The sequence below is a fragment of the Amblyomma mixtum genome, chromosome 10, assembly GCF_055824585.1.
Source record: "Amblyomma mixtum isolate Tamu chromosome 10, ASM5582458v1, whole genome shotgun sequence".
Classification (NCBI taxonomy): domain Eukaryota; kingdom Metazoa; phylum Arthropoda; class Arachnida; order Ixodida; family Ixodidae; genus Amblyomma; species Amblyomma mixtum.
Window position 1 is genome coordinate 145,618,200 of NC_143021.1, and position 12,876 is coordinate 145,631,075.

At 47.2% G+C, this 12,876-nt stretch overlaps 1 protein-coding gene and 1 pseudogene across 1 annotated transcript; both read right to left on the bottom strand.

The window, feature by feature from the left end:
- LOC149327212 (uncharacterized) overlaps positions 1–12,876 on the bottom strand; it is a 63,089-nt pseudogene that overhangs the window by 45,874 nt on the left and 4,339 nt on the right.
- Positions 91–6,458, bottom strand: LOC149327213 (TNF receptor-associated factor 6-like). The gene is made up of 2 exons (XM_089562888.1): positions 5,965–6,458; positions 91–1,383 (listed from the first exon to the last, which is right to left on the bottom strand). The coding sequence occupies exons 1-2, from the start codon at positions 6,247–6,249 to the stop codon at positions 304–306; spliced, it is 1,365 nt and encodes a 454-aa protein (XP_089419014.1). The 5' UTR covers positions 6,250–6,458; the 3' UTR covers positions 91–303.

The following is a 12,876-nucleotide window of genomic DNA, read 5'->3' on the forward strand; positions in this document are numbered from 1 at the left end:
AGAAACACGTAACATTCGCAGTGAGAGGGAAAATAACATTTGTTTATTTCGCTATTCATACTTTACATTTCACAGTAGGGGACATTTGAGGGTCAGAAATAAAACAGAATTAGGAGTTATTTGTGGGCAGTGTTTTTCTAATCACAGCTGTTGAGAAAGAAGCCTTCATACAAGTGTTTTCATAGGAATTTCTATCTAACGTAAAGGTACTCCGCAAAGAACTGAAGAGAGAAATGGAGCGTACAAGGGCGTTGCCTAACACGAAGTTGCAAGGGATGGCCCGTGTCCGCGCTCAAGCGTGATTCAAGGCAGCAGCTCGAACTTTATCCGAAGCTGGTCATTATCTACGTACCCGTCACTGAAGAGATTTTGGAGCATAAAGCAAGGATTAGAGTAAAAAGACTTGTTCCTTGATGTTGTTGGCTTTTGAATACGTTGGTCAGATGGAAATGAATCCTCTACCCACACATGCTCTTCTATTCCTCTCGGATGAATTACGCTCATCCGGATCTTGTGCTTGAAAGGCCACTGGACATCATCGTCCATATCGCCCTTCTGCAGAGTGTACTTGAAGTGCAGCTGTACACGCATCCCCCGACAAACGATCCTGACTCCAGGAGACATACAGTAGCCGCGAAGGTGCATCTTCTCGCTGTCGTAGTCAGCCATGCCATCTCTCACCGCCTTGTCTTGAAGCGACTTCACTCCTTTCACAAAAAACTCGTACGTCTCTTGTGGTGCACCTTCTCCATGCAGATTGGTGACGGGCTGCAATGGCTTTTGAACACTGTCCTTCAATTCAGCCTTGACTTGTTCAATGCTAGCTGCAATCTTCGACAAGACGTCTCGAGTTCCGCTCAATTTATCGTTCAGTGTTTTTTCTACACTTTTTATAGTTTTCAAACAAGTGCTAACTGTATCGCTGCATGTCGCAAAACATTGTTTGAGTTCAGCGTTCGACGACGTTATTGCCTCGTGGTTCTGTCCTTTTAAAGATATTAGTTCTTCACACAGTGTCTCCTTTAGCGTGTTCATGCCATCAGAGATTTCGCTCAATCGGACCCCATGCGTGCTGATATCAGCAGCCATCGGCCTCAGATACGCTGTGGTTTCAGCCGCTTGCCTTTCGAAGGCTGCTCTAAAAGAAGTCCACGATGCTGCCTCCTCCGTGTGAGCCGGTGGAACTTGGCTTTCGGATGCGAGAGCTGTCGAAGTGTTGCAAGAGGCCGACCGCAGGTGCTCGCACACATGCCTGCAAAGAACGCTGGCCGAGCACCTGGGACAACGGACGGAGTGGTATTCACATTCCAGCTGGAAATGCCGGACGATCCGTGAAGCAGCTGTCCCGTACTGGCAGCCACTCCCTTCATTCCAACACTTCACCTGCAAGGATACAAAATAAGTCACTTGGAGAGATGGTGAGGCTATCTGGCGAGGGACGTTTTTGTGCAATTCTCTGGGTGTAGCGAATATAGAAATGACTTTCGATATTATGCGCTCTTTTGCAGGCCTGAGAAATGAAACGGTAAACGCGAGAGATATTTTGAAAAAAGAATCAAGTTCTCTGTTTCTACTGTATAAAGAAGATGAATCGTTCACGTTACTCAGTATGTTATATCGAAATCATCAATAAAAATATTGAAGTCTGTAGAAGAGGCAAAATTGTTTGCCTAACCATTCGTCGAACATCTTTGAAAAGATGGGGCTCTGACTGTGAACTGACACAGCATGTTGGAAGAAGGTGTGTGACATGGGAGCCGGGAGAAATGTCCCCAGGAAAAACGTCCCCAGAAGAAACGTCCCCGGAAAAAAGGTTCCCGGAACATACATCCCCGGAAAAAACATCCAGATTTGCGAAGTAGGAAAAAATGTCCCCAAACAGCGGAGCAAAATCTATCCGTCTAATACTGGAAGCCTCAGGGACCTTGTTGTTCAGCCACCGTGTACTGTGACTTGCATTTGCCAGCACAACTTATTTGAAGTTGCTAGCCGAGAGCAGCACACATGGTTCATGGATGGGAACTTCGATCTCGCATCCAAGGGATTCCTGCAGCTATATTTTATTCTTGTACCACACGGCGAGGGCGTTGTATCAATTGCTTACGTCTTCATGATAAGGAAAAATCAGGAGGCCTACGAAGAGCTGTCCAGGTCACTTCATGACCGGTGCGAACTCCTTGAAATGGCTCTTTACCCGGACTTCGTTATGTGCGACATTGAAAGGCGACCATGAATTTAAGGCGACCATTCAAACAGACCTACACTCGTTATCAAAAGTAGCATAGCTGGCCTCTATTTGAAGGCAGTATCTCTGCTGTTTCTACCGCTCCCTCCTTTATAACAGAAAGCCTCAGTTCCCATAGCTGAATGTAGTCTGTACCGTTGATGGCCCCTAGCGTTTACAAACAATTATTCTTGTTTGTCAGCTCTGTGTGATTACACACAATATCGTTAAATGTTTGTGGTGTGCAGTTCAGGATGTTATTCGGTCCTTTGTTTCGTCTTCCGGCTCAATTATGTTTTGGCCTGTTTCTTAAATTTATAGTATCGTCACTTATTTTGTTTTTCTCATTATTCCAAAACATTCAAGCAAGACTGCACATTCAGCATTTATATTGCTGCCAACAAGGAAGGCACTCATCTTGAAGTGCGCCATCTGAACCTCCAGCACAATCACGCCATCACTGAAGAACTGTTCAGGCACCTGGCCCAACAAAGGCGACTGACGCCCGACTTGCAGGAGAAGGTGCGTAACCTTTTGCGGCTCAAGGCTAATAAAGTGCTCGTAAGGGAAGAAATGCAGAATGAAAGTGGAAATGCTGTGCTCCTGAAAGACAGCGAATATAGCAGCTAAAGGAAGGACGGCTAATACAAGAAACGACGTACCAGAAGTTGGGCGTGTTTTAACTGAAAAATACAAATCAACTGTACGCCTCCTTACAGATGAGAATGATGAACTGCAGGGAGTGTTTTTTCAAGACAATCAAATGAAGAAGTCATTTCAAGACTTTCCAGAGGTGCTCTTTGTAGATGCAACATACAAACTCCTCGAGACCAAAATGGCTTGTTTTTTGGTAATTATTGACAATGGCAATGGGGAAAGTGAAATCGTAGGTGTTGGGCTGTTGACAACAGAAGACGGCAAGCCGATGGCAAGCAGTACGAGTCACAATGGCTGACAAAGATGTAAAAGAAGGAACCATTGTGAAAGAGCTTTTCCCATCATCTGCACTGCACATATGTGCATTTCACACATTGCAGGCCGTTCGCAGGGAAGTGAGCGTGCAGAAATTAGGCATTACGAGAGGAGAGCAGGACACAGCTCTGGATATCCTACAACTCATGGTGTATGCAAAGAACGAAGAGGCTTATGAGGAGCTTTATGCCATGCGGCAGACATCAACAGCATCTTCAGTAGTGAAGTACTTTGACACCAACTGGCACTCCATTCATGCAGAATGGGCAATGGGCATGAAATGGGAGTTCGGGAACTTTTTCAATGCAAAAAAATAACCGAGCTGAAAGCATGAATGCAAAGCTGAAGCAACTTGTTGAACGTTTCAGCTCTCTTGAGATGTTTGTTGAAAAGTTCTTTTCAATCATCTATGCTCAACGAAGTGGAAAAACGCATAAAGCAGCTGTTATGCTACAAAAGAGAAGAGTTGTGCCAAATGAAGATGAGGCCGGTGAACTAAATTCAAGGTTGTTAACACCGTACGCCTATTCTCGCGTTCAAGCGGAACTTGCTGTATCTATCGCCGTAAGGAAGAGTACTGATGCACTGACTGAGGCAAGTAAATTCTGTGCTACGGTGGAACACTGCACATGCCCTTTCGGGAAAGCTATGTTGCTGCCTTGTCGCCATATTTTTGCCCTCCAAAAGTCTGCAGGTCTCTTAAAATTTTACAGAAACCTATGTGCCCAACGGTGGTGTTTAGATCAGTACGTGGAAGGTTGTGGCATGACAGCCACTGATGATTATGGTGGACAGGCAGTGCAGGTGAGCACTCGTAAAAATAAAAAAATTCTTTCTGCTCACCAGAAATTTAGAAAGGCAGCAGCCATTGCCTCTAAGCTGGCAGACCGTGCATCAGAGGGCTCAACAGCAACATTTACAAGCAGGCTGAAAGTTCTAGAAACCATTCTGGAATGTTGGAATGCTGGGAATGAAGTTACCATAAATGAGGTAGCACAGCCGGAACAGTGCAATCAGCAGGAGTTCTTCGATAATTCTGAAGAAAGTATTCAGCGTGAACAATTGCAGCAGGAAGATGTTGAGACGCCGATTGCACTAGGCACTAACGCCGGGTCAGATATGAGCAGCGCGCATCTCTCGCATAAAAAGGGTCCACAAGGCAGCTCTAGCTCTGACACTACTGAGGTTGCCCGTCAAGGTGAGCAGGGAATTGTTGGAAATTCCAATTCATTGTGTACATGTGCTGAAGCAGAAACGAGGGGCATACATTTGTCACGTGAAGACGTCCTACATGGCACAGCTGACACTGCTGCGTCTTCTGGCTGCCAAGCTAAAACCGTCCAAGGTGCAGACACACTGGATATGATTAAAGCGCCAGCTCCAATGAGAAAGTGTGGTCGGCCAAAAGGGCAAGTTTTGACCGTCATTGGCTTGCCAAAAAAAACGAAAAAGGACTGACAGGCCTTATGGACAGCTTACTGTGAGGGAGACGTGGCAAACAGGGGCATGAAATGCAGCTGATGCTATGAAAGGGAAGCTTCTCGAAGATTCAGTCGAGCAAAGGCCCGAATATGTCTACAGTGGTATTCGCGACGACTGAGTGGACATCAACTTTGTGCGGCGTTACTTTACCGAAGATGGATGGCAAGCTGTGGACATGGTTGTAAAAATCAAAAAAGAGCAAGAGTGGAAGTGTAGTGAGTGTAAGACAGATTTAGAAGATGAAGACTCAGTAAGCTGTGACTAGTGCCTGGCTTGGAGTCACCTGCCCTGTGTTGGACTAAACAGCCAACCAAAGACCAAGTTATGGAAATATACAGTCTGTAGCAGTACAGCGACAAATCAGTAATTGTCCTTGTATTTGCAATTGGAAATTGTGTGAATAAACTGAACAAACTGCCCTCATCAATCTAATCCTCCCTTGTAATGTAAATACTTTTTGAGTGGCAGACTCGCTTTACTTGGTCGTCACAAGACTTCTTTTCTATGCAGGCTGCCTAAAAAAGGCACATGGCGACGTAATTTACTTGGAATAAAATTCTGTGCCACCGAGGATGCTTGTTTCACTGGAGTGTCGGTACCTCTGTAAGGATATCACATAATTAAGGCCATCGCTTTTTTTTATGTGAACCGAGTACGAAACAGTCAACCTATAAATAGGAAACGGGAAGCACTACCGCGTGTGACGATAATTTGCAGCGCGATGCGCCCAAGGCCGCTGAAACGCGTTCTTCAGGTTATTGTTTAGATGAAAACTTCGCGCAACGCCTAAAAATGCTAATAATAATAATACTATTTATTAGCACTTACGTAGGAAAAAGAAAAGTACGTGAGGCAACATGTATGGCTGAACCGAGAGGTGAAAAGCCCGTAGCGTTCCGTTCAAGAGGTCGACCACATAAACTGCTGAAACGCTGATACCATGAACGCTCAACCGGTGGTAGTAGTTTTATTAAAATAATAAAAAAGGTAGGAAGAGATGTTCAGGGTTCACGGCTGCCTGGAGAGAGCAACAAAATCTTAAATTATCATTTGATCACGCACAGCCAATGAAAAACTAATGCCGAACCGCTGCCGTGAAAATTGCGTTGCCGAAATTTTCACGGCTGCCGGGAGAATAAAAAAATCTTATTCTACCGGCAGTTAACATGTGACCGTGTACAGCCAATCAGAGGCGAGTGGGAGCGGAATTCTCACGGCTGCCGGGAGAATGGCCATGCCCTAAAAAAAAAAGCCCAGGCATCTACTTCTTTTACATACTCGCTTACCTGTTTTCTCAGCAGATCGTCAGTTGGGAAGTCTATGAGGGAGACGTCATCCTCCTCGAAGTGGTTGCCGTCCAGAGGACACTGGTGCGATCCGTCCTGGCCGCACTGGTCGTAGCAAGACTCGCACAGCACGTGCATGCAGGGCAGTAACGCGGTCTTCTTTCGCACCAGTCCGCATGCGCTGCACACTCGGTTGGCAGGAAAAGGCTTGAGGAAGGTCAGGGGCCTCCAGTCAAGCTCTGGGCAGAACCCAACCAGCGTGTACTGCCGGCTTGCGCAAGCCATTGCCAGCACTGTACGACGTCCGCTGCGGCGGTCTCACAAGGAACTGCTTTTCCGCCCCCTGAAAAAGTGGCCTAATCTTGCTCCTAGCTGTCGTCAAGGCCGCTGTCACGACTGCATGAGCTGACTCACGTCCGCTGACCAAAGAAAGACGGTAGGTTGCCACGATGCACGAGCAGAGACAGAAGCGCCGACGCGCCGCAATGCGTTCGGCTGGTGCGGTTTTGCTTCACGAATGCCCAGCGTGGGTCCGGCCAAAGAAAATTCTAGATGTCTCTGCTCCGGCGCTTAGCTTTGAGCTGCACTCTCTCCCTCCTCTCTAGGCTCGTCAAAGCGGCTTTGTGCACGCTTTCTTCACAACCTTGCCTCTTTGCTGAAGGCGCTTAGCTTTGCGCTGTACTCTCTCCCTCCTGTCTTCAAAGCTCGTCAAAGCGGCTTTGCGCACGCTTTCTCTTGGCCCTTTCCCTGTTGCCGAAAGGGGCTTAGCTTTGCGCCGTGCTCTCTCTGCCTCTTCCCTTCTTGGCTCGCCGAAGCTGCTCAGTGCACGTGTTCTCTTCGCCCTTTCCTCTTTGCTGAAGGGTGCCCAATGCCTTCCCCCTCGCCGCTACAAGCGTAGGCGGGTAGGTAGGCAGGAAACGCTGATTGGTCAAAAAATATGACGTCATACGCGTGACATTAAAAGGTCACGTGATATTTAGCGGACGGGGCTGCGCGCGAGGAGACGAAGAGGCAGCGTGCACTGCAGCGTTGCCTTCTCGACGTTTGCGCGAGGAGGCAGCGTGCACTGCCAGCACTGGAGCGTTGCCTCCTCGACGTTTCCCCGTCATGTCTTTCTATCCGCCGCGGTGGCTCAGTGGCTATGGCGCTCGGCCGCTGACCCGAAAGACGCGGGGTCGGTCCCGGGCGCGGTGGTAAAATTTCGATGGAGGGCAAATTCTAGAGGACCGTGTACTGTGCGATGTCAGTGCACGTTAAAGAGCCCCAGGTGGTCGAAATTTCCGGAGCCCTTTAATACGGCGTCCCTCATAGCCTGAGTCGTTTTGCGACGTTAAAACCCCAATAAACCATAAACCCATGTTCTTCAGAGCGCGCGCGAGATTAAAAAGCGCACCTGTCGCGCCGCTGCCACACTGCATGCCTACTTCTGTGCATTTCCTACAGACTCCTTTCTGTCATACTTAGCTATGCTTTTGACCAAGTGGCTTCTTACACAGTTATGTATTTCAAGTTTTATTTCTATGTATAAAGAATATGTTTGTAGCCGGTGCGTGAGCCTGAACAAAAGGAAAAAGTTTTTATTTTTTTTAATGCTTCAGTATTCCTGCTTATCGAGATTTGAGCATATATATGTTGCTGTACAACTTTTTCCAGGCATCATAATTGATCCTTCGATATGTTTGGTACATATTCATCTTCAGACATTAAAGGGTCAGTCTACTCACCGAGATGAGTGTATAAATAATGGCATATTCTGGTAGTTGGCACCCTATAATATCAATAACGTGGGGTCTTCGCCCGGTTTAGGCTGGAATTTATATTTTATTTCCGCGTTAAAAGTCGCGTAAAAAAGCATGGTGGCGACCCCATACGTTCATTTTGTTCAAGAAAGTGGTAGTCTTTTTTTGTAGAAGCATAAGTGAATATACTACGTACCATTTCTATGCCCCAATGTCAGAGAAATGCACGTTTTGTTCTAGTAAACTGTAGAAGGCGTACCGCTCGCTTTTTCTGTAAATCACATGAATATTTATAGTTACACGTACGCAAAACGCAGGCACATTCCCACTTTTAGTTCAGCGTATGCTAGCAGAGACGCAAAAATAAACAGCCTATAGTGGCGCCATCTGGTCGTCAGGACGGCGGCAGAATCATCACTCTAATTATTAAAATTAAGCAAATTTATCTCTTATATGTTTTCTTATAGGCGAGATGAGACGAAGCGAAAGACAGGCGCCCCATTTATGGCCAGTGAACGCACTGAAAAAGGCAGCAACAACGAGAATTCAGTCCGAAGCGAGAGGTCCACTTCGACGGGCGCCGCCATGTTTGTCGCTGCGCGGCGGAAATCCAGATGGTTGCCAGATGAGACTACCATCTCATACAGATGTGTTCCCACATTAATAAATTCTATTTTAAAATGTTCTACCGCACTCCTTGGCACCACAGCTGGCTAAACGGTAATTTGAGTAAAGAGCTATCGCGGTTGCCGCAAAGAAAATATGGTCGATAAAATTCAGTAGACTGACCCTTTAAATGGCTGTTGGGTAAAAAAAAATATGAAATAATACTTGACTGCATCAGTTGTAACTGAGGCAACTAGCATTACGTATAGCATGCTCTTGAAATTCCTATGGCTCTTTTACAGAAGTCTGTAATTGGCTTCATTGTAGCCTCATACTTCCTCCATTTAAACTCTGCACATAGCTCCTTTTTCACAAAAGGAAGTGTGGTTACGTTCCCGAATAGAGATGTGCACGGGCCGCAATTTCGAACCCGCGCCCGGCCCGGGCCGTACCCTACCGGCAGGAAGCCCGGCCCGACACTGAAGGACCCTGAGCATGCTCGGGCCCGGCACGACCTGCAAAGCGGCGACGACACAAAAAGAGAACTTGAGTTCATTTCAATGACATTCAAATTTTGACCTCGCATTCAAGGTGACAGTTTGCGAATATACACCAGACACAACGCATAAAGGTATAGATTTATCACTTTATATCACTTTATATGCAAGAACAAGTTGTTCATTGATGATGGCTTGATCGAAACAAGAACGGCGCTCCTTCATTACGAATCCTGCGGCGCTGAAATTTTTCTCGCTGCTTGAACTGGTGGCTGCAACGGCTAATACTTTCATACCAAGAAGAGAAACGCTTGAAGTACGAAGGGGTGTGACAGGCGTGGTGTCGTAAGCCGTGGATGGCGTGCCGCAACAGGGTGACTTTTTAACTGTGAGAGGATAAGCGAGAAAATAAGCGACAGCACGGCGCTATCCTGCGAATGCCGATGTGGCCGCGACGTTCCTGCTTTGACTATTCACGGGAAGGCACGGTGCTGTGTTCACTTCGCTGACAAGCGATTACGGCGAAACGCAGCAACCAAGCCTGCGCCAGAATGGTACGAGCCGTAGTGGAGGCTCCAGTGGCATTCCTCTACTGCCATTCATGTGGGGGGGGGGGGGGGTGCCCTTCGCTCTCGCCCGCGGCTATTGTCCGTCTCCTTTGCCTGAACCGCAGTGAGTAGCTCTTGTCGGGGAGACAGACAAGAGAGAAGGCAGCCGGCTCGGCGATGTATTGCGAAGCGTCCCATCGTTAACTTCGCTGGATACCGACAGTTGCGAGTGGAAGAATTTAACCCTTTCCCGAGGGGCTGCTGCAAGAAAACATAGACATCTCATTCTAAAACAGCGCAAAAAAGACACGGACCTGAAGAAGAGACAACCACCAACTCGCCCAAGCTTCTACCATAGACATCTCGCGCGGGTAGTGACAAGTAGTTCTCCTTGTCGGCCTCGGTCAACGACCAGTCTTCTAGCAATACCGTAATTCATTCGAAACGCTTCCCTGGACACCGTGACCCCACGACCTCGCGTGCGTCGTACGTAGCCCTGCCTCCCCTTCCCAGGACCTTCCCCTTCGCACTGCAAGGCGCGTAAACTGGTTGCTTTTCTCCAACGGTGGTACTTGCTGGAACCGAAAATGCGTTTCGAGCCCCAACTAGCTTTTCTTTTTTTTTAGCGTTTGTACTATCCTCCCGTCCTTGTACATTCTCTCCTGGATGGTCTAGACACAAAGCACTTCCTGCTGTGCATGCAAGACGACCAGCGCCCCATGGCCATATTCGCACCTCCACATATAACACACGCTTTGCCCAGCTGAGAGCCCTGGGTGTTTGGTTCACAGTAACACCGTATTGCGCGTAATGCATTCCCCCCCAGGCAGAACTAAAATATGAGAAAATTCATCGCAAGCTATTTTCTTGTATTCTCCAAGTAAATTACACCTATACTAACACCTCTCTTCTGATGTGACCAAAAGATAAAACAACTCAGTTTGTAAAATTGGTGAATGGAAGAATACACTACTTTTGTGCAAAATTCACAGGAAGTACACTTAAATTGGCACAAGTACATGGCCAATTAAGCAAAAAAAAAAACAGCGCAAATTACGGAGACGCAGAACAGGAACACAGGACGACGCTGTGTTCCCAGTTCCGTGTCCCCGTCCTTTGCGCTGATTTTCTTTCTACAATCATGCACCCATTAACTCGCCCAGCTCTTCACTCTACTGGACCAATTAAGGTGGCGGTCCCACTCTGACTATGAGCGGGAACCATTTTTGGTGATATTTGTACGTCGACTGTACCTCGCTCGTTCACTTCATAAATATGGTTCAGATATCTCCGAAAAGCAAGTTTTCTCTGCTTTCAAAAGATGCATTTGGTTTAACGATAGCTGCAAATTTGTTTCAACTGGAAAAGAAAACGCAAATGCAGTTGAGCTGGCAGTTGAGCTCAACTTGTCTCAGGAAATGCAAAATTGTGAAAAACCTCTTGCACCTAGAGAAAAATCTTTCGAGATACTTTGAGATCTGATGCTAGTGAGCGTGGGTAAGCATTTAGAAGTACGTGTATAAGTTAGTTTATTAGCCACGCATGTTTGAAAAGCATAAAAACAGAACAATGTAATCAGCAATAAATTTTGGGATATGCATTGTACTGCAGCGAATTTTTGCACAGTTCGAGATCGTCTAATTGCTCTTCCTTTCTGAAAATATCATTCATCTGCCTTGTTTAGTTTAAAAGTTATTCCTGATCAAAGTTAGCGTTTTTTCGAAATAGTTAAAAACAGAATGCTATACTGTTCAGGTAACCAGCACGTGGCAGTTCTGAGATTTTGCGTGAAGAAACTCCTTTAATCTACGGCTTCTGGGGAATGTGCAATGTATAGTTGATTTTAGCTACCTTTTTTGTTCTCCTTATGAAGGGCAAAAGCTCTGGAAACGTTCCGCGGCTTCTTTCTTTCTGGTAAATATACTCTTAAAATGGCAGTCTCTCATTCTTTTAATCAACTTGTAACAATTACCAACAACAAAGTCCACAATATACAAACAATAACAGCAATAACGCAGCGACATGCGATAAAAGTAGATAAATGTAGTAAGCAGCGCCATCTGCAACAATGCTTGTGTACTAAATAATTACAGTTCAAAAAAAATAACGAGTGTGGCGCTGCTAAACATTTAAAATCAGGAGGTGTTCACGAGAGGGAACGATATCTCTACGATGTTTGCACGTTTCCCTCCATCTTGCCCTCTGTAGTGTGTGTAGAACATGGTGTGACCCTTTTGGAACCATAGACCGAATAAAGGAAGCCCCGCTCGCTTTGGCTTTGGCAAGGGACAGGCAGAGGAAGAAGCATGAGTAAATTTCACAAGTTCTTTACCTTCCTTCCTCGCACCAGAGGTACCCCGCCAGAGGCGGTTTGTTTAACTGGATTGGATTGGATTGAAAAACGTTTATTGTCAGCACTGAGCCCTAGTGGGCATTATACTAGGTGGCTTCGAGCCCATGGCTCTTGGCGACCTTGCAAGCCCACTCAGTGGAAGACTGAAGCTGTTCTTCGCACCAGGGGTGCCCCGTCAGAGACGGTCTTGCGATGAGTTACGATGCAGGGATAAGGCGAATACTTGAAGTTTATGCACAGACATTTACATCACATACAAAATTAGGCACTGGGGACATATTAAGCGGCAAAAAGGTAGAAAACAACAAAAAGGTGGAACTGGCTAACACTAGGGGAGGCCCCCTACTCGGCGTAGCCGAAGATGCATAGCACCTGACCTTAGCTCAGAACCCTTTTTCCGGATCCGGGGCCCGGTTTTAAAGCCCTACATTTGGTAGCTTCCAATCGTGGTACATTCTTCATATGATTGGCTCATCGAGAGCATGGCCAGCCCTCCAGCTTCCGTAGGGTAAATAACCCTCTCCATATCAAAATAAAAGCAAAAACAAACAAACGCATAGTCGTGCCTGCACGTGCGGGGTTCAACATTCCCTTGCAAAAATAAAAGTAAAAACAAAAATGAAAACACACTCGCGCCAACACATGCGATCGGTTTCCTCCGATGACCCCCCGACCTTGGCGTCGTCTCGGAATTGGGGATCATCGGGCTTAAACGGTCAGTTACCGCTGTTACTGCCACTGCGAGCTTGGACCCGCGTTCCTTGGCGACTTAGCCTTCCCCAGGCTTACTAGCTGGCGCCTCCCCGACACCTGGTTAGCCGCGTCATTCAGCTCAGGTCGTCGCTGCTCGCGGCTAGCCACGCTGTCGCCGGCTATTCCTTATCTCTATTACCCGCCTCGTCAACGGCGCCCTGACGCCGTTCCATCCGGCAGTGCTTAATCCTCAGGAATTCTGCAGACCTTTCGAACGAGACGTTCGCGCGATTTTGGGCCTCGGCTTGTGTCCGCTAAGACGAGGGGATTAAGACAGGGGGCGGGGTGTCGTCGTGTGGCGGCCCTTCAGTCCCATAGTTGTCACCGCTCTTTTGCCCAGCCAGCGCGAATTGGCAACGCGGGGCGATGGACACCAGAGCGGCCCGGGCCCTCGTGCGCGTGCCTCGTTCCAAGAA